The sequence below is a fragment of the Nestor notabilis genome, unplaced genomic scaffold, assembly GCF_000696875.1.
Source record: "Nestor notabilis isolate BGI_N333 unplaced genomic scaffold, ASM69687v1 scaffold5936, whole genome shotgun sequence".
Lineage (NCBI taxonomy): Eukaryota > Metazoa > Chordata > Aves > Psittaciformes > Psittacidae > Nestor > Nestor notabilis.
The window spans coordinates 63,287-90,258 of NW_009931400.1; the positions used below are offsets into that span (position 1 = coordinate 63,287).

The 26,972-nt window shown below is 39.0% G+C and overlaps 1 protein-coding gene across 1 annotated transcript; it reads right to left on the reverse strand.

Moving 5' to 3' along the window:
- RIF1 (replication timing regulatory factor 1) lies at window positions 1-25,535 on the reverse strand (the record flags this gene model as incomplete). Its single annotated transcript, XM_010015868.1, has 30 exons — window positions 1-221; window positions 1,087-1,195; window positions 1,501-1,654; window positions 2,358-2,473; window positions 2,566-2,643; window positions 2,918-3,055; window positions 3,581-6,259; window positions 7,482-7,536; window positions 7,639-7,728; window positions 8,723-8,865; window positions 9,655-9,798; window positions 10,163-10,262; window positions 10,451-10,653; window positions 10,967-11,009; window positions 12,775-13,039; window positions 14,172-14,271; window positions 15,689-15,838; window positions 16,063-16,170; window positions 17,102-17,282; window positions 17,387-17,460; window positions 19,112-19,198; window positions 19,382-19,482; window positions 20,365-20,427; window positions 20,677-20,787; window positions 21,038-21,211; window positions 22,242-22,362; window positions 23,168-23,319; window positions 24,373-24,511; window positions 24,608-24,700; window positions 25,346-25,535. Coding segments are annotated over 30 exons (6,382 nt in total), but the record flags the coding sequence as incomplete, so codon positions are not given.
- Between the last annotated feature and the right edge of the window lie 1,437 nt (window positions 25,536-26,972).

Genomic DNA, 26,972 nt, shown 5'->3' on the forward strand with positions numbered 1-26,972 from the left:
CTAATCTGAACTTTCATGGGGTGGTGACTTCCAGCGAGCCTGCAGATTTTTCATGATACAGTTTGTCATGCCAACAAGTTTTTCTTGCATCTCAAAAAGCTGGCTGCCTGAATAGCTGTGAAGGTCTTCAGTGCTCAGCTGAGCAGCAAGTGCATCAATCCGGCTCATCAGATCTGCTGGGGGCTGGTCATTTGTATTCATGACAATAGGTTCAGTCAAATCTGAAAAGGAAGGACAGCAGGGCAGGGCAGTCTGCCTGTCTGGATTTAAGCCTATGCAGAGTTATGTTACAGCTTCTTTTGTAATAAATAATATATTCAAGCAGTCTATAAAGTACTTGTCCCACACAACAAGGCTTCTGACAGAGGCAGCCCTCAGGACTCCACGCTACCCTTCTTTACCCTTTGTACAATAAAACTGAGGATAGACATTAAAATATTTGATTCAGATACTGTCAGTGCCAGATGAGTTATCCCAAAGACCAACTCTGAAACTGGGCAGCTGAGGAGAAGTTACTGACCAGTTCTTTGTTCTCTAGGTAAACACCTCAGGTGTCTTGTAGGAAGCACAAACATGGATTCCTCTGAGCTACCAGGCCAAACTCCAAAAATGCATGGGAGAATTCAAATGAAAAGCTAGGCAACCAAATCCAAACTGGGTATCCAGGGAATTAACCCCCTCCTCTCCCGCCTCCTGCAGATTAGGCACCACTGAACTACCTCTGCTTCATCTTGCTTGGTTTTGTGCATGCATAGAACCATAGCGGTTACTATGCCATTAAACAGCTCAGGACAGAACATGCTGTGGGATTCAGAAAATTAAGTACTTAGAGTCCTGCCAAATTTGTTCTTTCCATGCTTATGCAAGCTTATTTAGGGAAAATCATCATCCTTCCCTCAAAATATGTAACAGGCTTTAAAAAGCCATTGCCACAGTGTGTCACAAAGTGGCTAACTCAAACACCTATCTGTCTAATGTGCTAATATTTGTAATATTTTAAAAAAATCAAGTGTTCCCATTAGGAGAACGAAAGTAGTAATACAGCAGAAACACCCCAATCCTAAGCAAAACCCCAGCAATATCTACCTGTTGCAAGTTTTTCTTCATCTACAGAAAGAGATTTATCTTCTACATTATTTACAGGCTTTTCTGTGTCTTCAAGCACTCCCATTTCCTCAAATCCTCGAGATTTTACCTGAAGAGTTTTTGGGAAAGAACAAAAAATGCATTTCCAGAGAAGCAAAAATAAGATTACATGGTGGGACATGTTTTAACCTAATAATAAATACAGTCATAATATTGTAGACAAGACTTCTGTACCTTGAATTCCCAGGTGACTGTGACAGGTAGAGGTTAGCATTTTAAAGTGCTTTTTCTAATGGGGGAAATCATGTTATTCCTCATGATGGACAATAATAATAATCATGTTATTCCTCATGATGGATGTTAGCAGTTCATTAGGACAATACTGGCTTTTTGGGTACTAAAATTAAACTTTACCTGTTGCTCATGATAGCCTTTCAGAGCTCTTTTAACAATGGAAATTTTCGGAGAGCGGATGGGAAGAGTTTTGATTTCTGACGCTGTCAAAGTACTCAGATCACCCACTGTCTTAATGTTCTTTGCTCGAATGAGCTGCCCCAAGCCTCTGGCGCTGCAGCAGGGGAGAAGGAAAATTGGATTATTATCTGGAATTCAAGTCCTTTCTGCCTGGCATGGTGAGGCAGAAAGGAATCTTATATGAATGCTGGTTCACATGCACGTAAGTGAAGGAAAAACGGAGATGCAAATGACGTTCTGGCTGCAGAAGCACACCTTTCTGCAGTTTATCCTACATCCATCAGCAACTAGCATTCTAAAGCCCACTCGCATATAACAGGAGTGAAAAGAAAAGGAGCTGAATGCACTAGCCACAGCCATTCTGAGAAGCTCCCACTGCATGTCTACAGTTTGTCACGACAAGTTACCAAAATTCAGACAGGAACCCAAACTAGCTGAGCACCTGGCCTTTCTGCATTTGAAATGTAGGGTTTTTTCCAAAATCCTGCTTCTCCATCAGGACACAGAAAGCTCCAGCTGCTTTGCTGCAGACAGTCACTAAGATCAGTCTGCTCTGCCATGACAAGTGGAGAAAGCTCCTTGTGTTCCTGCGTGTGAGCTTTTTATATTCTTACAAAAAAGATGACTTGAATATTTCCAAAACAGTTAAGTCTCTCTCCCACCAAAACAACCTCTCTCCTTTGAAAAAAAACTGGCAAAAAGGTGTCTCATTCTGCATCAGAAAATTTGGCTTCATAGGTTTGGTAAGAATTCTGTTTCTATTAAATTGTCATCTTCAAAAGCAACAATCCACTTACCATATGTTTGATGTAATCTGAGGTAAAATGACATCGACTGGTGCTTTGCATCCAACTAATGCAGGATACATGCGTTCCATGGGGCCAGGCAGTGACTCCTTAGTCATTTCTGTGATCTTGAATAATACAGAAAAATTATTAAATTTACTATCACACAACTGAGTAAGGGAAAAAATAGAAGAGATACATGAACCAAAGCACATCTTACTAAACACTTCTTTGAGCTCTTAAATTTAGGGTTACGAGATCCTGGGGACAGAAATCCTTTGGTTGGAGTGGTAATATGCTGGATAGAAAAAAAGGAAAAAATATCTCTCAGGATCGCAGGAATTCAGTCAGTTGTAAGATTCTAGCTATCTAGATCTCGGAGCACGCTTGTCTTCAGAGAGTAACAGAAAGAATCAGGCTAAACCAGTTACAGCTACACTTATATCAGTAACGTTTCTTATCTGTACTGATTCTCTGCTCTTATAATTGTAATACACACTAAAGCAACGTTACCAATGATAACCAAGAACTGCAATACTTGTGACATACAGAACAGAAGTAACAGAATTTACCTTGGCCTGAATATTAGATAAAATCTTAAGACTTCGGGAAGATGGTGAAGAGTGGGATCTAATGACAGGGCTTCTTCTATCTATGTCATCTGCCAGTCCTTCTTGATAAATTGGGTTTGCAAAAGAGACCCGACGAATCTGTTTTTAGAAAAGAGAAGTTGTTTTTATAGCATGAACTCAAACCACCACGCTCTGGGGAAGTAAGTCTGAGGAGACAGAACAGCTCCATTTGAAATAGAAGTCATTAACGTTATTGAATGACACAGATAGTGTTTCAGTGAGGACAGGAAGCGCGGCTTACTCACTGCTGAAAGAAACAGCAAATGCATTTTGTTAAGCTGCTCAAAGCCTGGTGGGAAGACCCTGACTGATTACAGCAGTTCTGCAGTGATGTGTCGCACTGCAGCCCAGGCACCAGCCTAGACTTGGGCTCTGTTTTGAAAATACAACTTCCCAGCCTGAGCCCTGTGGTAACATAAGCCTGTTAGGGCTTGCATGTTTCAAAAAGAAACCTCTATGTCTTCAGTGTAACATCATTTACAACAACAAATACAGTCATTAGTTCAAAATATTTGAAACTCATTACACTGCAGACACTGTTACACATCCTGATTATGAACCAAATGAACTGCAAGCATCACATTATGAATCACATTGCAGTACCTTATTAGTGGGCGACAGGGAATCATCATCTTGATTTCTTTTTACACCTCTCTTTAAAATACTTGTAGATGGAGAAGCTGAAGGAGACCACACGCAGCGTGCCTGCATACCATTAGGGCTTTCATTAGCTACCACTAAAGAATCATCACCTTCTGGCTTTTGAGGTGAATCTACAATGTTATTTTCTACTGCATCTCCTTTGTCCAAGGCCCTATTTTCAGGCACTGTAATTTCAGTTTCCTTCAATTCCTCCTTTGTCTCTTCATCTTGATTAACACACATTTCTCCCACAGCATTCTCAGCTGCTTCTTTATCACCCCAACTGCTTTCTAGCTCATTCATCTGTTTTTTCTCAGGCTTGCTAACACCAGCCAGTGCTTCAGATATCTCCTCCAGTTGTTCATTTAGGCTGATTTCTTCCTCTTCTGTAGCTACTGGTTCTTCGTTTTGATTCCGTGCAACCAGACCGCTGCCACCAGGCTCCTCTGGCACACCCTTGAACAGACACTGTTCAGTTTGGCCATCCTCATCAGCAGGTTCTTCTATTTCCACTACACAGTCAGTGAGTTCAGCTGCTACACATACTGGATTTTCTAGATTCTCCTCCAGTACAGAGCTCTTTCCTTCCAGGTTATCCTCAGATGATCCCTCTCTTTCTAAGTTAAAGGCACTAGGTTCCTTAGGAGGATGCAGTGGAGTGCTCATTGCACAAGGTGCCATGGACAAACTCTTGTCAAAATCTGAATTACTGGACATCTCTGATGTATTTCCAGGTGCCTGAACTGGGGTGATTTGGGGCTCACTCAGTTCATGAGCGTTCTCATTTTTTAACTCAGTCAACAACATTGCTTCTTGCTTTGACTTTTTGTTACAGCAGTCACAGCTCTTTGGTTTTTTCAGCCTTTTGCTTCTTTTGTGCTGACACTCAGGTATTTGTGAAAAGGAAAGATCACCACCTGAAGCATTTGCTGTGGGTACAGATTCAGGGAGAACAGCTGCATGACAGTCCTCTACAATTGTTTGCTTCACAATGTCTTCATCTTTCTCTGCTGCTTTCAAATCTGGATCAGCTACACATGGGTTGGTGACTGATTCCACCAGCGTGTGCCTCTTGTTCTGTTCCATGCTGCTGTTCTGCACACCAGATGAACTCTTTGGGCTGGCAGATCCCACGGCTTTGCTAGCATCTGTGGGAATCACTTGGGTCTTCGGGTCACACGGTTCAGATGTCAGTGCAGCATCTGTGCTGACTTCACAGCTCAGCTCACCTTTGCTTGCTTCCAACAGATCCTTTGTTTCGTTTCTTTGGGAAGACACCTCGTGGCTATGGCTTCCTGGCTGTAGATCTTTCAATTTACCTTCAAGAAAATCACTCCTATTTTTCACTTTGGCAGATCTTTTCTTCCTTGTGCTTTCTTCCTTGGCCTCGGAGCCATCAGACTCTGAATTTTCTATGCTGGAAAGCAATCCTTGTGAAGCTCTTCTTGTGTGGTATCTTGGGCGTTCCACCTTCTGACCTGCTGTACTTGAACTACAGTCTTGACCTGCTGTGTCAGTCTTCAAGTTCTCTTCTGACCTCCTAGTGCTCTTGTTCACTTCCTCATCAGGGCCCGCTGAAGCAGGAGACTCCTCTGCGCTGCAGTCCTCTGCAGTTCTCTCGGGTAGGTTGCTTTCTTTATTTGTATTTTCTGTAGCTTTCCCAGAAACTGCTTTCTGCTTTTGGGATACATCATCTTTAGCCTGTGGCACCTTCTTTTGCCCAGGTTTTTCATTGTCTTTACATCTGTCTCTCTTTTGGTGGCCATCTTCCTTATCCTGACTAGCTGTTGTACTTTCTACAGTTTCTGACCGCCGTCTTGAAGAACGCCTTAGTGCTTTCTGACTAGGAGACGCATGTGGAGCCTGACTGTCATCGCATGTGACCTGGTCAGATGACACGGTCGTCTCTGGGGGTGTATTTTCTTTAGAATCTGTATCTAATGCCTGGGTCTTTTCTGTTTCTGCTATCAGATCTTCAGCTCTTTTAATTTCTAGTTCTGTAGAATGGAGAACTTGTGACTGAGCAAGGAGACTGCGTTCCATGTCTTCTACTGCAGAAGAAAGATTATTTTTTATACTTTTCGAGGCAGAAGAGTCTTGTATGCTTTTGTCTTGTTCTGACCTGATTAATGACTTGGACTGCTTATTCCCTTGGTGCTTCATTTTACTCTGCCTGCGAGTTAGCCTTCGTATTGCAGTAAATATTTGTTCAGATTTTGTAGGCTTTTTATTTTCTTCTCCAGATTTTTCTGGTTTAGCACTAGTCTTCTCCTGTTTACCTGCCACAGAAGCTCCTCCAGACATCTCTGATATACCATTCAATGCTGAAAGACTGAAGGGTCTGTTCTCTGAACTACCAAATTTCTCCAAAGTAATAAAAGACTGACGTCGGCTTGCAGGCTGGGGTGTTCCAGAAATTATGTCACTTGAAGTTGAACTGTTGCTGACATTTGAAGTGTTTTCATTCCCTGCTAAGAGCTCCTTTGAAGCCGTTTCCACAGTACTTCCTTCTAATCCCTCTCCAGTTGATGGCTCCTCCAGAATCATTCCACTTGTCTCCTTTCTTGATTCTTCCTCACTGTGTAAAGTTGAGCTCTCTTCTAGGTGAGTAAGAGGTGACTTGTTCTTTGCATTTTCTTCCTGTTCCAAAAATATAAACAGCAAATACTGTAGTTTTGCTATGAATAAAATATTAAAAAAACAGCTCTGTTGGAATAGAAAACAATACAGCCAGAACGTTTTCCAAACCACCCTTCTTTCCAATTATTTTATTATCTGTCCTTCAGTAGTTATGAAAGACAAAGATTGTGGTTTGTTAGGTTTGGGTTTTTTTAAGCCATTTAATCCCAAAACATGAAGAACAGCAAAACTGTTTTATTTAAGTTTTGCCAGATACTAACAAACCTACTACTCAAACAGGTTTTATGAAAATTCTGCTGTCTGTTTGGAACTATAGCTGCTTATGGCAACTCCTCTCCTAAAGGGAATAAATCTCTATTTAGGACTTATAAGTTCCAAAATCTACTATTTAATCCCCTGAGGCCCTTACAACTTCATCCAAAAGAAGTTCAGAATGTGGAAACTTAGCAAAGCTGTTAAAAGTGTGGTCTGCTAGAGTAACATGGAAATTAACGTTAAGACTTTTAGCAGTGAAAATAGTTCCAGAAAAATCATCATGTATACCAAAACACAGCTGCTCGGGGAAAAAAGTGTTATGGAAGAGAAGGCAACAGTGTTGTGTTTACTTAATCATAGACATACAGCACCGGAGCAAGTCACAGTAAGTCTGTGCTGCAGCTCTGGGGTATTTTCACCCCACTAAAATATTAGTCAGTGGTATCACACAGACATGGCCGACCGTAAGTCCCTACAATACCTGTAGCTGTCCACACTAATTATATAAATCCTCGCATTTTGAAATGAAGTCAAAATGCATAATGATTGGCCCGTTCTGATTCAAATTGTACAAAGCAGAACACAGCACAAAAAACCCTGGCAACAGTATTTAATTCTCATCTGGTGATGAGAACGAAATACGAACCAGAATTGCGATCAGCATATTCTGCAGTCACAGAGCCTGTGTCAGTATCATTCTGGCATGGAAGAAATAATGGATGCCAAAGAAAGAGAAGATATTCTTACGGGTTAAACAATACAGAGAAAGGAAATTATTCGTGTGAGCTAATACATTTGAGGGTGCTTCTTTTTGTTTGAGGAGTTTCCAAATGAATCTTAAAACCGTATCATAGCCAATAATAAAAGATTTATACCATTAATTACCAAAGCTACTAATATGAAGAAAACATCAGCAGTATGGTTATTATTCTAGTATCTTAATTATTGTAAGACAATGACAAATTACCTGAGGGTTGGTTTTTGTATCTTCTTTTGCATTTTCTATTAAAGACGATTTTTCCCTGAAATAGAAGTTACTTGAGTTAGAAGTGTTGCAAAAAGGGAGGACACCTTCAATGCACACACTGCCACTTCTCCTGTATACACTGGCCCCCTTTACTTACAAAGAATCTTCCTGGCTTTGAGTATACTGAGAAAATAAGGTACTATCTTGTGATGCATCCAAATTGTTGTACATAGCAGGAATACCAACTCTGAAACAAAACCAGAAATTGGAAGTCAGATTCTTTTATTGAAAAACTGAAAGGAGGACAGGGTAGTGTAACACATTCATCACCAGAGAGCAGATGTTTGTGTGAGGTGGACTGAATGTCCAAACTCTATAGACCACTTGAACAGCAACACGCATCCCACTAGGGGCTGCTGCACAAAGAGTGGAGCAGTGCACGTGAAGTGTCCAGATGCACTGCAGCTGCACACTCCACTCTGGTTTGGGCAGGAAAGATGCAATACTGCAACTGGCTGGTACAACCTCACACCCCAACTGGCACAGCAAACTGCAAAGCGGAACCAGGTCATGATTTATCTCCTTATTTCCAGACTGCTCTTGTCAGTTGCATTAAATCTTTTTTCATTTTGAACATGCTTTTGGAGAAAAAAGCTGTGGTTGGGATCCCACTCTGCAAAGAACTGATCCACATACAGAAGCCCACCGAGTTCCTGTCAAGCACCACTGTACATAAATTTTGCTTACCCTGTGTTTTTGCTGCCTGAAAATACTCCAGTATTATTCTCTCACATTAAAAAGAGGATAATTCAAAACATTCCCTTGCAATTAAGATGAGTCTTGGGAATATCCTAGTTTGAGATTTGCTGCTGACATAAGCTGTCTCTTCAAATTTAGAAGTCTTTCCTTCAGATCAGGTAAAAAACTTTCAACGATTTAAGAAAAAGTACATCTTCCATTTCATATAGCAGAAGTTGTGGATTAAAAATGCAAACTCAAAATTACCAAACTCCTAACAATTAACAGAGAGTGTATTTAATCAAAATAGGAACTACAGATCATAGAGTAATTTGGTTGCTTTAAAATAGTAAAGCAAGGAACTTTGTTAGCTTTAAACTCTGTAACTTGTATGGAAGAGTAAGACTTAATTGCCTATAATAGTCTAATACGGAAACTGTCAATCTGACATACTCAACGTAATGATATTCCACATTAAGTTTACAACAGAGTAAGTCACAAACCTCTTTGACCTAAGCACTTCTTTTTGATGTTCAGTCAGTACTCTTGCTTTTGTTTCTGGAGGAATATACACAAAATCAACGGATTTCTCCTCTTCCAAAAGTATCTCACTTTTAGCCTTCGAAGATGAAAATTCTAGTTTCAACTACAGAAAAAAAGGAAGAAAAGAAAGAAAAGAAAAAAAATTAGAAACAAACCAGAGGAACTGGAAGTGTTTTCCTACTTCAGGTACAGTCATCCCAAATGGAACAGTTCTCAAATAACCACTATTCTTGCAGTGGCTATATATATATATATATATGTAAAAATATAATACAAAAATATTAACTGACACAAATCCCTCACTAGGCGATGATTTTCTTCACAAGTGATTTTTTACCCCCCCAACACTACCACTGAGGAGAGACCCTGCAGCCCCTCCTCCATGCTTGTAAGCAAGCTCCTGCACTTGGCATCTTGAAGTTCAAAGCCTGTAACAGGGGAAGGTACCTGAGTGCTCCTGGGGAATACTATTTATGGCTGGTAGACTGAGCCATTCCTTAGGAATACAATATCCATGCTCCCTAGTGTGCGTGACCAATTCAGAGCATACAGCACAGGTCTACCAGGACCAAGACCCACCTCAGGACCTGAATTGGTCACAAACTGCACCCAGACCAAGGGGTGAATTTTGCATATGGTTGCCACTCCCCCATCCCTTGAGCAGCCCTCCATGAGCCCTCAGCAATCTGTAAACTCAGCAGAGAATTTTACTGAACTTAACTGAACTTTACTGAACTTAACTGAAGCGTGCTATACAGCATAAGTTTGAAAGAAAAATGTTTCAGCATCACAACAGTCACTAGTTTTTACTGAACATCTGCAGCAACACACAGGACATTCTGCTACAGAACAGAATGGATTTGACTCTCACACCCGTCTGCAGACACCTCACCTTTGCAGATGTCACTTGCACATTACTAGACTTGTCTTTTACTTTGTCTTTTTGTTCACTCATCTGTGCCAATATAGAACCTCGGTTTTGACCCAGCTTCACTTCCATTCCACTTATCTTTGCATCCAGCTGTGAATTTTCCATCTATTCAAAGAAAAATACACTGAATGCATTGTACGGAGAAACCTCAAGCTCACAAACCCATCCTGAGATGTATTGATTTCTGTAACTAAGCCATCCCACACTCCCATTTTCCTCTAAATTACGTAGAGGACAACTTAAAAAATTATTTCAAACAAGCTAGCAGAGCTCACAATTTAAGGACCAGCTGTTAAGGACCAGCTCAGTCTTCTGACAGCACTTACCCTATGTAGCTTCTCATTCCAAACCTGAGGCAAATGCAGGCCGATGACAGTAAAAACCAAAACTGACTTAGCCACTACCTTCTGAATGATTCCCCTGGAGTTATACACAATAAAGCACCCAATAGGGTCAACAAAATATTTACCGTGTCAGAAAATGGGCCACTGTATTCTTCAGCCCCCTCAATGCTTTCAAAACCAGGCAGCAGGAGTGGAATTTTCTTTTTGGCTTGGCTTAACACAGATCTGTTCAACAAAAAAGAATTTTAAACTTATAAAGGGATGGGGGAAGGTACAGAACAAGACCAGCAGGTATCCTGGCTTGCACAAAAAGCAGAATACAAACAGTGACTAGAGCAATACTAAGTCATTTGTACATAACCTGAGATCTCTTCCTTTAAAAATATATAAATACAAAAAACTATGTCTCTTACTTCAACTCTTCAGGATACTTCAATGCTGTAGTCTTGGCGAACGTTGCATTCCAGAAGTGGGCACACTGGTTGCGGATCTGTTTGCTCTTATGCTGAAATGCTACACAGAGCAACGGTGAAATCTGCTCCAGCAGTTTGCTATCGTAAGAGCCAGTGCAGTGAGACTGTAAACACTGGATAACCTCGGCCAGGAGTTTTTCCAGCTGAGGGAGAGAAGAAACAATAGGGTGTTTTATTTAATTCAAGTGTTTCACATATTCACCATTTTAAAGTTTACAACATTTATGAATTATTATCCCATAGAATAGTATGGCCCAAAGTTTAAACACCCCACCACACAAAGTCTAACAGGTAAGTTTAGTGGTCCTCCCCTCAGCTAAATTTTCAGGGGAGAGAAAAAAAATAAATTAAAAATTAAATCTCTACCATCAGCGTACTTTTAATTTTCGTTTAGAATTTAAAAGGAATGGCAAAACTCTTGTATCACACATTTTCCCAAACCTCCAGCAAATTTACCTTGTTGTTAAGATTACTGTACACTTTAGATACATCAGCAAGCCTGCCAAAACAAACAAAAAAGTTTAGATTTTGCCATCTCACTTATCCCAAGCACAAGAATTAAACACTTCCAGGAGTTTAGTGCACTCAAGCACTGCACATTGGTTTTAGTATACAACTTGATGAAATAATGTTGTGAAACTACCCTCCCACTGGGTGATTAGAACATTTCCTGATGTGAACAGTTTCAAAGAAGCTCACCCTTTAACCCCCCTGATATTTACATGCTAATTTTAAGATAAACTAGTGGGAAGACAGCAGTAATCGGTACAAACTTCAAATTAAAGTTTTTCTTATGAAGTAATTTCTAACCACGTTCTTTGTGTTGCTCTTAACCCTTTCCCCAAACAGATTTCCCAGCCCCCATAAATATCTGCATTAAAAAGCTGACGCACTGCCTAAACGAAGTCATTTCATGTAAATAAATCCCTGGATAGAGCATCCTGAAAAATGTGAGAAAACTGCATTTAGCAGTTCAGTTTATAAACCTGTGACCTCCAACCTGAAGAGGTCCCCAGACGTGTATTTGCTTGGATATGCCTTCCTTCAGCATTATACATCCAGCACTCACTTCTCCCTTTTAATTCTAAGAAAGACCATGTTCAAACCAAAGCAGATGCGATGGGACATGGAGAGAGGTGGCGTTCAACTGAACCTAATACAGGAACAAGTAGGGTCTTGCCTATGACACAGGGACTCCTGATGAATTTTAGGTTAGAGATGGCGGCCCTGCTTCAAGTTCCAGTAGAAGTTACAATAAAACTCTTGCAGGTCGACTGGCAGCATCCCACTCTATCCTATTGCATTCTCTTGTCCCAAATCCCCCAAAGCTGCGTTTCCTTCTCTTTTCCTTATCTCAAGCAAAGTGTACAACTCTTGCATCATCAACAGATCAGAGACAAGCCTCTGCCAGCCCCCTCCCACCAAGCCCCTAATAATTCCATCATGTCTTGGGAAGAAAAGTCTGTAACAATTAAGTAAACAAAGCCACATGAAAAGAGCAGTGAGCAAAGGAACATTTCTCATTCCTTCTGCTTAAAAACTTCCAGGATTTTAGTGCGCACCATCTAATTATGATTTCTCCATTTCCTACAAAACATTACACAGTTCCCACCCACTAGAAAATACATCACTGTAAATAAGTATCTTCACTGCAGTGAAAATAAACACCAGGCAGAAACCAACTACTTGTCATGTACAGATGACAATACATTCACTCTGAAGAGACAACAGTTTTACCAACCAGACTTGCAGAAAGCCTATAGGTTTCCTTTCGTGTACAACCAGGTAGGTTTGGGTTTATTCCTAAATACAAGCATTACAATGGAGGCTGCTGCCTCCATTGAGCAGTAGGGGGGTTGAACCCCACTGAATCTCCGTGGCAGGCAGGGCCGCACTGTGGGCTGTAAGGCGACTCGCTGCAGCGTGTGGGTCAGGCTGCCCCTTTGCTCAGCACAAGCACCCCGGGTTTACACAGCAGTTGTAGGAACCAGGGAGCTCTCAGTGACTACCTGGCAGACCCATCCTTTCTGTGGTGTGTGGATGTGCTACGAAACCTGCACCTACCAGGTGAGCTGAACCTAGTGACAGACATGGTGCTCTTGAGGGTAAGACTCAGCAGGAGCTGAAAATTCTTAATGCTAACGCCCTGAAACCCCCTCAGCTGTATTTATTCAGATACATGGCTTGCCACAGACCACACAAAATTTCACCAATATGCAGCAACACAATGAATCCAGTCTTCCAACCGTTTGTAAAATACTCACTTTGTTCTTTCATAAAACACTGCCAGGGGTTTTGAAAAAATTGCAAACATAGTCCCAATCACGGAAGGCAATGAAACGTGGCTGATGATGTTGTGAAGAATAGCAATAATTGAAGGACCAACAGAGACCAACGTTTCTGAACAGATTTCTTTGGAACTGAACACATGGAAAGAGTTTAGTAACATCACCAGGAGTTTAAACAGAGAGGCAAGCTTTCCAAGGGGCTCCTTTTTCTTCTTAGACCAATCTGTAGGTGTCTGCGGAGCTAACATAAAAACAGTTTTATAAATTAGATTTTTCTACCTAAAAGCGCGCATTACAACAAAACATATTTGAACTTTTAGTCTACGTGAGAAAATAAACTTTGATTCCCGAACTCTATCTACATACAATTTAAAACCAGACCTAACACTAGACATACATTTTTTAATGCATCATTTTATAATCCCACTACAGATATGATTCCTATTTCTCTTATTTATACTTATGCTTGGTCACACAAATGACAATGCTTTTAAGTGTCTTTAATGCCTACTTGCAAAGAGACAGCAACCACTCCACAGATACTAGCTGGCACAAAAATTCTGGAACAGGGGAGGAGGAAGGAAGTGGAAGAATCAAATTTTAGTGGTTGATTTATCTGTAAGTGTGGGCTTCAATCGTGTTTTGCTCATCAGCATTTCCAATTAAGTAATTTCATTCTTCCAGCAGTCCAATGTAATGTCTTGTTGCTTTAACAAATTCATATGGGGCAGAGAAATGATCAACACTTTGAGTTTTAACTGAATTACATTATTTTGTAAATTATTTCTTCAGCTTTAGTAGTTGTAAATGGGAGTAGGGAACAAAACAAAGAACATTTCATATACAGTGACCTTTTGTTTTCTGTTAAACCTATTCGTGACTATTTTACGTGAAGCAGCTTCAACTGTTACGTGAAAGTTCATTACCAGTTTCAGGCAGGTACTACATAATTAGACTGTGGATTATGTTCAAGCATTACCACCTCAACTTACATCTGAACAAAGAAGAAGCTGCAGATTTCACATGCAAAAATGAAATACCAATTCCTACTTCAGAAACCAGACGTGTTTTACAGTGAACTGAGAAGTGGCCTCAACATTTACACCCGTTACAGATGTATTTTGTCAGACTACACAGTAACTGCTTCACAGCTCAACAAATAGAAAAGATCTGATACTCTAATATCCATACTGGGTGATGGTTTTAGATTCTTTTTATGATTTTTTTGTCAGTCCTCCAGTGCTTATAGTATGGTTAGCATATACAGACGACTGATATGCTACAGTCACCACTTCTGCATCTACAACAAACTTAATTTTTACCTACTCTGAAATAAAGACACAGAAAACCCCAATATTCAAGTATTTTCTTACATCTGTGTTTTGGCTGATATTTAGTACCGTATGGTGCAAAGTTGATGCAGTCAACCATGACGGATACAATATGGGTGAGACCATCCATCATTGAAATCATCTGAGGAGGAAACAGAAGTCATAAGAAAGCCAAGAAGAGCAAGAGTGACAGAAAAAAACATGCTGGCCATTCTGGCCAGGAATGCAAACAGCTTTTATATTTAAAAGGGGATGAAATTTGTCCACATTATCAGGTAGACTCAGATAAGGTTACGTCTTAAAATACACACGTTTACACAAGCTGAAAATTGAGTCTTCCCACGCTACACAAGTAAGACGTAAGCACACAGACTATCTGAAGAAGCAAACCAGTAAGAGGCAGCTGCAAAAAAGTGCTAGATTTAAGAAGGTGCATCAAAAGCGTTACAGTTGAAGGCACTAGATCTCCAGCAAAACACATCACCAGATGTCAGTGTGCACATTAAGTTCAGTTACTGCACAAAGCCTGATTCTCAGAGGAGTCACTGCAGGCATAACAATGAGGTTGTCACTCGCATTCAGGAAGCACAACTGGTTTCTGGTACACGGAAAAAGATGGGTCAAGGGTATTTTTTTCCCCCCAGTCCATCACAAATTCTAAATAAAACAAAACTTGCTTCTAAAAGGAACATTGATAGTGTGGGCCGAAGAAAGTTTAGTTTCAATATAACTTACATACTGAAGCTTTAAGTTGTTTAAATTGAGCTTGCTTAATTATTAATTTGTGAAAACTGAAGCTTATAATTGGGATACAGCAGCATCCAAAGTAAGTTAGAATGCTGTAATCCTGCAAATTCCAGGTTTTCAAATTCCATTTTTCTATCTCAACTGTTTCTCATTTGCTCTTTTCACAGTATTTTTTTCAAGAGGTGGTCAATTTGGAACCATAAAGGATTTTACATGGCAAAGTTGATGGTCACTGACACCTACATACACTTCACCTCCCCACATGATGTGGGCTTGCAATTGGACAAGAAGATAAAGGCTTCCTTTTTCAAAAGCTTTCTCTTTGACAAAGCTTTGGAAGTAAAATCTTTAAATTTTAGCGTACAAGGTTGGTAGTACCAGGAATACTGCAAGCTCTGCCCTCTGAATGCTACAGGGCTACTCCACCCTCCTTCCTAATTCACGTGCCTTGTTTTGTGGCACTTGTTAATTCAGCCTGAAGTCACTGTATAAATACGCACATTTCAACTGGACAAATAATATTTATCATGATGATATTCACTAAACCATTTCTACTTAAATAGCTAGAATACAAATCCAAAGACTGCTTAACCTCTCTTTTAATATTTATGTTTTAGCATTATTTTACTCTTTTATTTCAATCAATTTCTAGATCAACTCCTGTTAGTAAACCAGAATTTTTTTACAGCTTTAAATCTCACTTAAAACACTTATAGAAAGCACTACATTAGAGTTTACAATAGGTTATTTTATCTAATTTAAAATACAACTCCTAGTATTTATATAGTTCAATATCACTGGTTTATACTCACTACTGGAGTTTCACCTTCTAGCCCAGATATTATTTTGGCACAAAGTTCTTCACAGCACAGGTTTTCTTCTGCTGTTGCAACTAAAGCAGCACAGCGAGCAAATGCTCTATACAGGTCTGACCAAGTGCGCAACAAGGATTTCATAGTTGGCTTTAACAGAAAGAAAAAAGTTTATAAATATCAATGCCTGTACAAAGAAAAAAAAACTTGCTTTAACCTTTCTTCTTCTTCTGTCAAAACTGATTTAACCCAAGAAATCCTACCCTGGAGCAGTGGCCCAATGTATACAGATATTGGTTACAAACTCAAGTAGTACCTCAGGGATTTCACAAAACCCACATTGTTACTAATCAACATTATGTATTCACTGTTACCTGTGGAAATCCCTGTGTGGGGAAGATCTGTGACACTGGTAGCAACAATGCATTGTAAACAGCACTGAAGTTGTGCTCCAGTGCATCCCCCTGATTTACTTCATTAGTCTGCAAAGAGAAAACAATTTTCTAATTAGTGAAAACTTAATGATGAATAAGGCTGCTTTAAGTATGTTTGCTTTCTATGTAAGATCTGTGCAAGCTCAACTGCCAGTGACATTTTGAAATTAGCTAGTCTCAGTTCTTTCAAGAGTTCAAGCTGATCCTACTATTTAAAAAGATAAAAAACACTGCTTCTGAATTCCAAAAAAACTTCATTCCAAGAATAAAAAATCATTTAGAAAATGCCTTGTATGGTTTTTGTTTCAGTTGCAGTAAATGATGACAGCAACCTATTTAAAGCACCTAAGACTTTCTTCATAAAATCTAAGCTTTTCAGGTCTAATGACTACGTGAGGGCTAGAGTTCAGTAACTCCCACATTTCAGCTACTTCTAGTAAGTAATCTGCAGAGCCTGTTAAATATTACAGTTCATACGGCTTTCAGTGAGGCTTCTGGTCAAGAAGCCTAAGAAACACTCTTTCAATTACATCCTAAACATCACAGGTTCATATTTGTTCTATTTTCACAAACAAGCCTCTCATTGTTTAGAAGTTAACAGGCCCTGGAGGGCAGGCTTCCATCTTTTGTAGCAGCAAGACCATTCCAAGGAATGAAGGCTTGAAGCACATCTATAAACACATTTATCATCTTAAAAAAGGAGAATGTTCCCAACACTATACTGGACTCTGTACTCAAGAGTGATCACTCTTTAAACCAGCTTAAACCACTCTCTGGATTGCTGTTCCACTACTGCCCTTCATCCCACCTTGCTGCAAATGTCCACACTCCAGTTAGGGATGTTTAAAATAAATGCTGCTTAATGTTACTACGACTTCAAGACACGCAATTCCTAAAAATACATTAAGATAGAAGAGAGGCACAGTTTTCCTGAGGGTTTTTTTGGGGGGCTGGGGAAGAGAAAAAAAAGCCACTATACCCGGTTAATCCAGTCGGTCAGCGGATTAACAACAATACTCCACATCCTCCAAAGATGCTCCTTATTTTCCACTTGCTTTGGACTCTGATTAATAATGCAAATCACAGATTCACTGAAAGCCAGGGGAGATGTGGGCCCAGACAAAACGCAACCCACAAGCGTTTCTAGGATTACAAAGAATCTAGGGAAGGAAGTTAAATAGGTGAAATACTTTCTTTAGCTCAAGTTGGAAAAACTTCTACGAGGTCTATTGGAAGCTCATTATACACAACCACTACCACATACCTCTCGTCTGTTACGCAGCATTTCAAAAGGCCGTTATGGAAAGGCAGCTGAATTAAGAACAAAGCTGGTGTTCCCTTGTAAGAGAAATTTAAGAGGTCAAAACAACATATACATCAAAATGGAACAACTGTGGCACATGTGTATCTATATACCACATTTAACTCTAAGCCAGAAATCTACAATTACTGAAACTTGTCAAAACCTGTCAGTTTTAACACTTCAAAATAAAAATGGGGGTAAAGCTGGAAACCTGAAGCTTCTGCTAGGTCCTGGTGCTTTGGCAGAATACCAATCACACTATCACTGAAACAAAAAAAAATCTCTGTTTCAAGGACTGTAAGTTTTAGAGTACTTGGCCATTCCTGCCCTGAAACGACAGGCACCTTGGTAAGGCAGGTGCACATAACATCATCAGTGTGTGTGATGATGCCTGGAACAAGATGGAGCAACCCAAGATTTGTGTATTTCGAGGATTCAGCAAGACATCCTTTGGACAACCACTGCCAAAATATTTTACAAGTATTTCAGGGTTGTTAATATTCAAGTATTTATTAAAATGCATTTAATACCCACCAGTTAAAGTTTCAACCACCTTAATGGAGTTCTGACTCTTGTATCTAAGTCAGAAAAAGCCTCCAAATGTAAATAAAAGACTTGGAGGGGGAAAAGTTGGGAGGAATTTGAAAATTGAGCTCTTATGCCAGTTCTGGTAGACAAAAGTTTTATACTACTCACTTGAGTTGAAGCATTTGCTTATTTTTGTCACACTTAGGTCTTCTCTCAGAGTTATCTGTCTACTTTTAAAAGCCCCCACATGAATTTCATGCATCCCTGGCTAGCAATGTAAATGTTTAGCTGCTTCCATAGGCTGAAAAGCTTTCTCTCCTCTGCTGCAAATAATCAAATTACCTTCCTTCTACTGGTGGACGCAGTAGTAGAAGAGCTGATCATCATCCAATTTTAGAAGTCTAAACAACCTTTTAGACTTTTAATGAACCTAACTGGTAGCACTTAGCTCCCACTAAGTCTGCCCTCCACCAAACACAAACCACACACACACACACACACACTCACACACAGAAGTGTTATTTAAGCCTTTTCTCACAGGTTGTTTTTTATATTTTCCAACTTGCTCCCTTCCAACACAGTGCACAGAACACATGGCGGCACTCCCCTTAGGGCTCATTACGACTAAAGTAGGACAGAGTAGTTCTGCCGACTAATGAGCACCCCCACTTTTCCTGCAGTAGACCACGGCCTAGCCTTTAGCTCACCATGACTTCTGAAATTCTTCTGAAATGATGCTGTCTAACAACATTCTCTGCTTTGCTTCTGTGCAGGTGAATTTTTCCTGAGGAGTAACATGTTCTATCTTTAAGGTCTTTGCTCTGTTGACTTCAGAACATTGCCCCAAAACATCAGTGTTCACCACATAAGTAGTACTACGCTGTTTGACTGTGCAGTCTCCTTGTGAAGCCTACTGTGAGCAATCCCCTTTCAGTATTACAGTACTTCCATTATATCCATTTTTAGTTACAGACAGTTAATTTACTCATCAGAAATGAGGGCTGGAGACAAAGTCTGCATTCTGGAGCATGGAATATGATTTCATGAAAGATCTGGATCTCACGACTTAGGAAGTGCTCTGTACATCTGTGCAAATATGACATCCTAATACCTTTCAGCAGTAATAAAGACGGAGTTCTGGAATGAAGTCAGACTTACATTTAAAAGATCCATATCGGCAACCTGGTAAGCTGGAGATCCCAATACTTTTGGAGGCAACTCCTTAACAGTAATATCAATGAGGGACTAAGTAGGGGAAAAAAAAAAGATGTATGTAAATACTTTTTTACTGAGGCCTTGAATATTTTAAGTAACACCACAAATTAAAGCAAAATTCTAACACCTGCTTCCCTTCAGTGAAAATAATAAAAAAAATCCATCATTTCAGTAACTGTCCTTCTAAAAACTAGACAAACCCACCCAACTTACCAGTATTTTCTGCACAGGAAGAGAATTTGATTTAACAGTGTTTTTTAAGGCCTGGAGCAACATAGTCAGGATTTCTGACCCTTGCTTTTCTTTCTTGTTTCCTAGAATAAAGCATATTTATAGTTAGAGCAGACCAAAGTAATGGCCACTCTATCACTTACAACGTTTAAGTACTGTAAGATCAAAAATATCCTGTGTGTATTTATAAACATGTAACAAGTACTTAATAGATTTGGATACCAAGTCTCTGCTCTGAAAAACAGTGTAACTGAAATTTCAAGATTTAAATAAAAAAGAAAAAAACCCAAGTTTTATTAGTAAAGCAGCAACAACCTTAACACTGACACGCTAAAAAGAGTTGTGAAATTTTGCATTCATCTAAGTAGTGCACTTTGTTCTTCTTACGCTTTTCAGTTAGATCTTTCAATATAAAGGATTTCATCATTAAGAATATCCTGGACTTTCAAATCCTTAATAGAGCAATGAATACATTTTTAAAATAGGGAACAACTTACTTCTATACATCTGTAAAGACATCATACTACGAAAATTTAATTAAACAGGTAGCAACAGTCACATAACAAAGACTTTACACTCATTTGAGTAATACACTGAATGTCTCAATTTCCCAACACCAAGGTCTTGAGGAGGGGTTTGGGGTTTTTTTGGAACTGGAAAGATTTCTTCAGCAAGAAAAGCAGTTCAAGTGCTTTAATGCCTTCCTTACAGCTACATGCAACACACTTGCAGTCATACGCTCTTGTGTCTTTCCTAATAATCCTCACTGGAATAGATCACTATGATTTTGTATTTGTCAAACAAATATGCAGGCATCATGAAAAGTATCAGCTGTTGCTTCAAAAAGAACTGATGATGATGCTTACAACCAAGCTTTACCAGCAATGAAGCAAACACTACTTAAGGTCTTATCTTACAGAACAACTCTTAACTAGTCAGCAATGACAAAAAAGTACACTTTCTACCTGATTCAATGGCTGTTTTCACGTATCCATTTATGTCCTTCCATATAACATTCAGCATACAATCTACAAGATAATACAGTATTTTTTTCAGTTTGTAATAAGAACATCAAACAACACTGCAGTTAATATACAAACAGTGTTAAAAGAGCAGACTTTAATGTAAGCCAAAACTGACATAAGCTTTTAAAGCAAGTCTGAGCAGGTTTATTAAATGCAACACCAAAGCATTATAGCAAGTGGTTATTTCTTCTTGTTTCCCTCACTCACTTTATTTTCCAGAAAATAAAGAAAATTTTGCTATTAAATTCTTACCAGGAACTTCTTTTCCGATTGCAATAAAGCCATCCTGAACTGCGCTGATAAGTGTGCTGGCATGCTTACAAAAAAAAGAAGGGCTACCGATCAGAGGGTACTGGAGAGGCTCTAGGAGAACAAAAAACACATTCCATACATCTCTTATTTTGCAGTCTACTGGTAAGACAAGCCTTAAAAATAACCAATTATCTATGTCCACTTACAGCATTTGACATAAAACCAACTCCTAGTATTAAAGATGGCAACTGACAGTTTTAAATGTTTAAACATTTCATTCTAATAGACATCTTTAAATGCAGCAAAATTGGCAGTTTCAGATCATGTGAAAGTACTTCAAAAAGAAATATAACTCACATACCTAAACTAAGCACAAGTTTGTTTTGCTTAGCAAAATCTAAAACTTCTGGTCCCATCAGGAAGTGAAGCAGCATTTCAATTCCCAAAAGCTGAATGGAAGGAATCGCCACCAGTCCTGCTGTGCTAGAATTCAAGTTCATCCTTGGTGTGGCCGGACTTGCAAACGGGTACGGACCTACACGGGTGAAGAAGAATTACAATGTCTTGTGTTTCACCTGCAATCAAGTGAAAGGAAAGATCCAACAGACCAAAAGTCCAGAATGAACATGAAAAGAAGAAATCATAGAATAGCACTGGCTAAAAGGGACCTCTAAAAGCCAGCCAGAAACTTAGCATGAGCTCCTGAAGTAAGGTTTAACATCACAGTCATAACCATGCACTTTGAAAGTATAAACATCTTTCAAAGATTGCAAAGTCTCAGACACCAAACTTCATTTTAGCAACACAAGTCTCCACAGAAGCTGTGACTGCAGAGCAAGACATACGCGATGCTACACACTAGTTATACAGTCACTCCACTGCTATGGTAAGAGTTCCCAGTAGAAACTTTTACAGTGAACCCAAGTCTAACAGGTCTGGTTATGACCTCAGTTACAATCTCACAGAACTAAGATGAGGTTTTTTTGTTAAAAAAAGGTAACAAAGGAAGAGCTGCACAACCAGGACACTTCCACAACATACCTGAGGCTTCTAATTACAGCAGTCTACAGAAGCTGTGAATACTGGGCTTTCCATACAGAGAGGAAAAGAGGCCATCCTTATCTCTGTCATTTAGATCTAAGCTCAAGTACGTGTTTGATTTCACATATATTTCAAGTACGAAAATTACTGATGTGTTGTGATCACTGGGTTACTACTCAGGCAGAAACTAAAAATACTATAGAAATGATAATGGCATCTATAAACAGCACATCTATGAATACATGAAAAGCTACATTTCAAATGAAAGCTCCCTTGCAAAAGAACATAAATCAGGACATGAAAACTGTTCCTCAACACAATTTGATTAGCACAGTCTTATAAACTGGACATACTGACTACAGCGGCCTAATTTTAACCAACTTAAATCACTACCACTAAGCTCTCCAACAAGCATACAGAAAAATTACTGCTTCACTGCAAATGAAAAAGCATAAAGGTGTTAACTAGAGCAGACTGCTTTCAGCACCTAGAACAGAGTTGAAAGCAGGTTTGTATTTTAATACCTGATTTCTGTACAGGGGTTGCAGAGACTAAACTTTGGTTGCCTGGTACACGTGAGGGAGTTCCTTGCAATGCTGGAGAAGAATCCAGACTTAAAGTACTTTGGATTAATGGTACACAAACCTGCAAAGACATCGAGCCTCCTCAGTGAAAACAGGTATGACACATACAAGCCATAAGCCACAAAGAACCATATGTTTCAAGTATCACATAGACTGCTCACAGCACCAGTGTTCCAGAGTTTCTGGGCACTTATAATAACATGTTTAGGATGCTATATAAGATATGCATACTGATACATGAATTAGAAATGGCTAGATGAAACAAAAACTCATGTTAGAAAGATCTGACTGTACCATAACTAAAAAGGTAAGATTGTTTTTAATTTACTCCCTCCCTGAAGTTTAATTTAATGATATTCAGAAGCCTAATGCAAACACTACATATATTCCAGCAATAATGTGAGCAGTAATGAAACACCTACATCATTTTTCTCTCTCTATGCATTTTTCTAAATATTTTATGGTATTTTCAGCACGTTTTCCTGTGGTAGACTTTCCAAAGCGTATACTGCCCAGTGAAAGGACAAAACAGTTCTTCTCTACCGTGCTTACGTTTACCAGTGTTCTGCACTCACTGGAGATTTTCACCCAGATGCTCACACAACATGCAGATATGCTCTCAGCTCTTTTGGGGCTTTAAAAAGATTGCATGTATAGTCCCACTACACGTATAGCTTGTGCTATACATAACACACAGAGAACACACAAATTCAAAGGTCAGATTTGGTTCCTTAAGAGTTTTATTTTAATAATAAACTAGAGAAGAGGAAAGTAGGCACAGAGCAAGTTAGGGTAACGAAGAGGGGACGTAGCTTCACACCCTCCACACAGGCTGATTAACCTATGATTATTTTCAGTTGTATTACCTGTTCAAAGTTGGCAGGCAGCTGAGGTCCCAGCCTCATGAGTAAATACCACCAGACCTCCAGCTTTGTCAGGGCCAAAGCCTCTGTTCTCACATGGATTGAGCTCAGTGGCTGCATCAGCAATTTCAGCCTTTTAGCACTGCACAATATATCTTGAAGAAGCAAGCAAAACGTATTTTTAAGCAACATAAACAATTAAACCACAGAACAAGAGGAAAATTTTTAAACCATTAGGTTTTTTCCTAATATATTTTAGCTAAAAATTCAGTTAATGACAATTTACAAAACTAAAATTATAGTAAATTCACCAACCTTTCAGACTATTTTACTGCTCTAATTGTTGTCTAGAACAAACCTGGAGATAGCAAGAATCCGATACTGAGACTGAAATGAAATCTACTGCATACCAACATAAACAGAAGAAAATTCACTCATGTTTGCTATGTCAGAGTCCTGTCTGCCACAGTAAAAGAAAAACCAGCCTCACTGGAACAAGCATAATGAACGCCAGTCATGCCATAGATTTTTATCTTCCGACAGAATCAAGTCCTTTGTTAACTAATTTATGGGAAACAGTGACCAGAACAAATGAATGGATAAGAAACAAATTTAAATGACAAGTTAGGTTAAATTCAGCTAAACTAAGAAATGTCCACATTAAGCTTTTTCAGGACATACAGTAAAGAGAAACACAATCAAAAAATAATTATTGTGTGTTTTTAGACTTGTTCGGGTCTCAGTTACACCTTTAGAGGAACTTTGTTTAACACCTGTAGAATCCTGAAGCATTGTTCTTCTCCAATTAACCCATATAGTCCAAAGTAAGATCTACAGAATGTTTTATTCTCTATTTAATTGCCAGTTGGACCAACTAAAGAATTACAAAAGAAATGTTTGTTAGTTTTATTCTATTCATTTCTCATAGCAGAAAAAATTAGAACTACTGATCTAACTGCTCCTTTTCCTTACAATAAAAAAAAAAAACAAAAAGCCAAATTGAATTCAACTTACACATATACACACAGTATATACCACTATGTGTGTGTGTCTATATACGTATACCACTATGTATACACCACCAATATACTATGCATATACCCAGTGGTACGTGCCATGGTATTGACCATGACTAGACAGAATATTCTCTTCCAGTTACATAAAGTGACTGCAGTCAAAACAATTCAGGTTAACTTTTTTTAATCTACCTGGATTTAGAGCAAAATTATCTATTAGACTCTTCCATGCAATGAAGGCTATTTTCTTTACCACTGGTGAGCCACTACGAAATCCAAGTTCCTCCAATTGCAGCAACGAGTTGATAAAACTGCCACTACGATGCAGAGTCTGAAGATAAAGAAGTTCACAATTAAGTTACTTGTGTTGTCAAAAATCCCTTCCCTAATGACTCATGATTGTAGAACTGACTGCTTTTCTGCTTACCTTTCCAAGTAATTTGACAAACAGCGGCCATAATTTTAACACGTATGTCTCATTTTTTGTAGAAAAGAGTTTATGAAGTTCTGAAATTAATTTCTGCAGACAGAAAGAAACATGATTTCTACAAGAAATATATTCTAATTATTTGAAAAAAATATGTACTCATACCAATGTCTGGAAACCCAATCAATCGGGAACGATGCTCTCACTAGATCACAATGTAATTCTGTACCACGTAGCATTTGCTGGTAAATCAGTCAAATGTTGCTACCATCTGATTACCTTCTCAGCTTAAGTTTACAGTTGGTTTCAATTATTCTGATAGTTGCAACTAGCAAATCAAAATCCATTTTCTCAAATACTTGTAGTCTCTCTGAGTCTAAAGACATAGTGACCCTAAAACCCACCTTGCTTCTGTTTGGTTTTTTTTTGTAAACATACTTAACTTCCACAGTGAATAAGGTAAAATAAATAAGCCTACAGGTCTGAAACTGAAGGGGAACATGAAAAGCTTCATCAAAAAGACCAAATGGCCTGTTGTTAAATATGCTGGGGAATCTTTTAATGGACACAGAAAACACTGACGTATTAGGTGCCTTTTCTTGCCTCCATCTTTATTCAGGCCTCCAGTGTCTGTCTCCCATTACCTTTAATAAAATTTAAAACACCCAAGCAATCAATCAACAACCCCGATCACTACTCCTGTTACCCGTAGAAAAAAGGCAGAGCATTCCCACTTACTGTGGTCATAAGGTGCTCAGTGACAGCTGCTACCTCCTGCTGTTTCTGGAGGAGCAGTGGCATGCCCATCTCCAGGGCAGTAGCACCTCGTAACTGCACCTTATGAGCTGAATGGACAACCAGAGGAATGATCAGTTTTGCCCACCTCACAGCCTCTTCTCCCATCTGGGCTGGAGTTTGCTCCACTAAGCTAGATCCAGAAAAACAAATATAGGTATTACAAATCTCCAACAGACGCATTGCTCAGATATGTAAATATAACCTTACTATCATCAATAAATGCTCTAACTCAACATGCAATTTACAGGAAATGGAGCTAAACAATTTTATTTTTTTATTTTTTCTAAGCAACTGTATTTTGATAGTTCACTTAAAACTGCAATGCTGAAGTGTTACTTCTGATAAACGTCTCTAAAAGCAGAACAGACTGACATATTCTATCACAGCTTTTTGAGCTGAATTGAGAGCCTGAAAGGAACATATCATCCCTTCTTTATCAGTGACCAAATACTAAGTTTGCATATTAACTATCCCTTGTATGTTCTTAGCAGTTCAGACCAGCTCCCACGGTCCACAGTGCTGTAAACAATACGCACCTGCTTTTGAAAAACAACTCAAACCCTGCAGCAGCACAGGTTTGCACAGACTCAATGTACATTAGCCTAGTCAAGTGTTCAGATTTTATCCTTCTGTTAGGGAGCTGTTGGAGCACAGTCTGGCAGACATTTACACCATCCCACACATGCCAGCAAGACTTTCAGAAATGGGAGGACCTGGCATACATTCAAACCAGCCTGTAGGAACCAGCTTGTCTCTAGAGCTCATGAAATTTTGCCAAGTGTCCTCTCTTTGGCACAGGTATGTCAAATTCCCATCACGACAGCCGTAATAAGGAAAACTGCTGCCTTTCGGGTAATTTTATTAAAGCCAGAGGACAAGCAGTTCTTCAAAAAACGCTGTCATCAGCCTAACTTGTGAACAAAAGCACTGTCCTGCCACTACTGTCAATCAGTCTGAGACCTGTTTATTTTCAGATAGAACTACATACTTTTTAATAACCACATACAGAGTTAAGTACATATCCACAGTAATTAAAATAAACCATTTAATAAGACATGTAATTTTCCAGAAACAACTGTCTACCACGTCTCAGGTTTGCAAAGGAGGAACTGGTGTACAATTAGCCATACGCGGAAAGTTGCTAAGTATTACGTAAAGTATAATATACAAATTCTCCGCTGCAGAAAACCAATGTATTAAAGTGAAAAAATGAACAAATAATTACTGCTTTAACTATTTCACTGTAAAATGGATCTGCAGTTCAAACTCGATCCAAAATAAATAATAGTAAAGATATAAGCTCAAGATATTTACTAATAAAAGAATCAAATTAATACGAAGTAAAGACAAAATTGATAATTCTAGCACTGCTGACCAAAACGATGCACTCTTGGTGTTGGTCCTAAAAAGTTGCCTTTGGAATTAAACAGTAATCTCAACAGCGTTACAAGAAACATTGCAGTAAAATTTGTAAAGCACCAAGGAGACATTTTAAAATAAAAACCTATATAATGAGAATTTCTCAACTAGGTAGGTTATGAAAACGAAAGCTAAAATGTAAGAACAT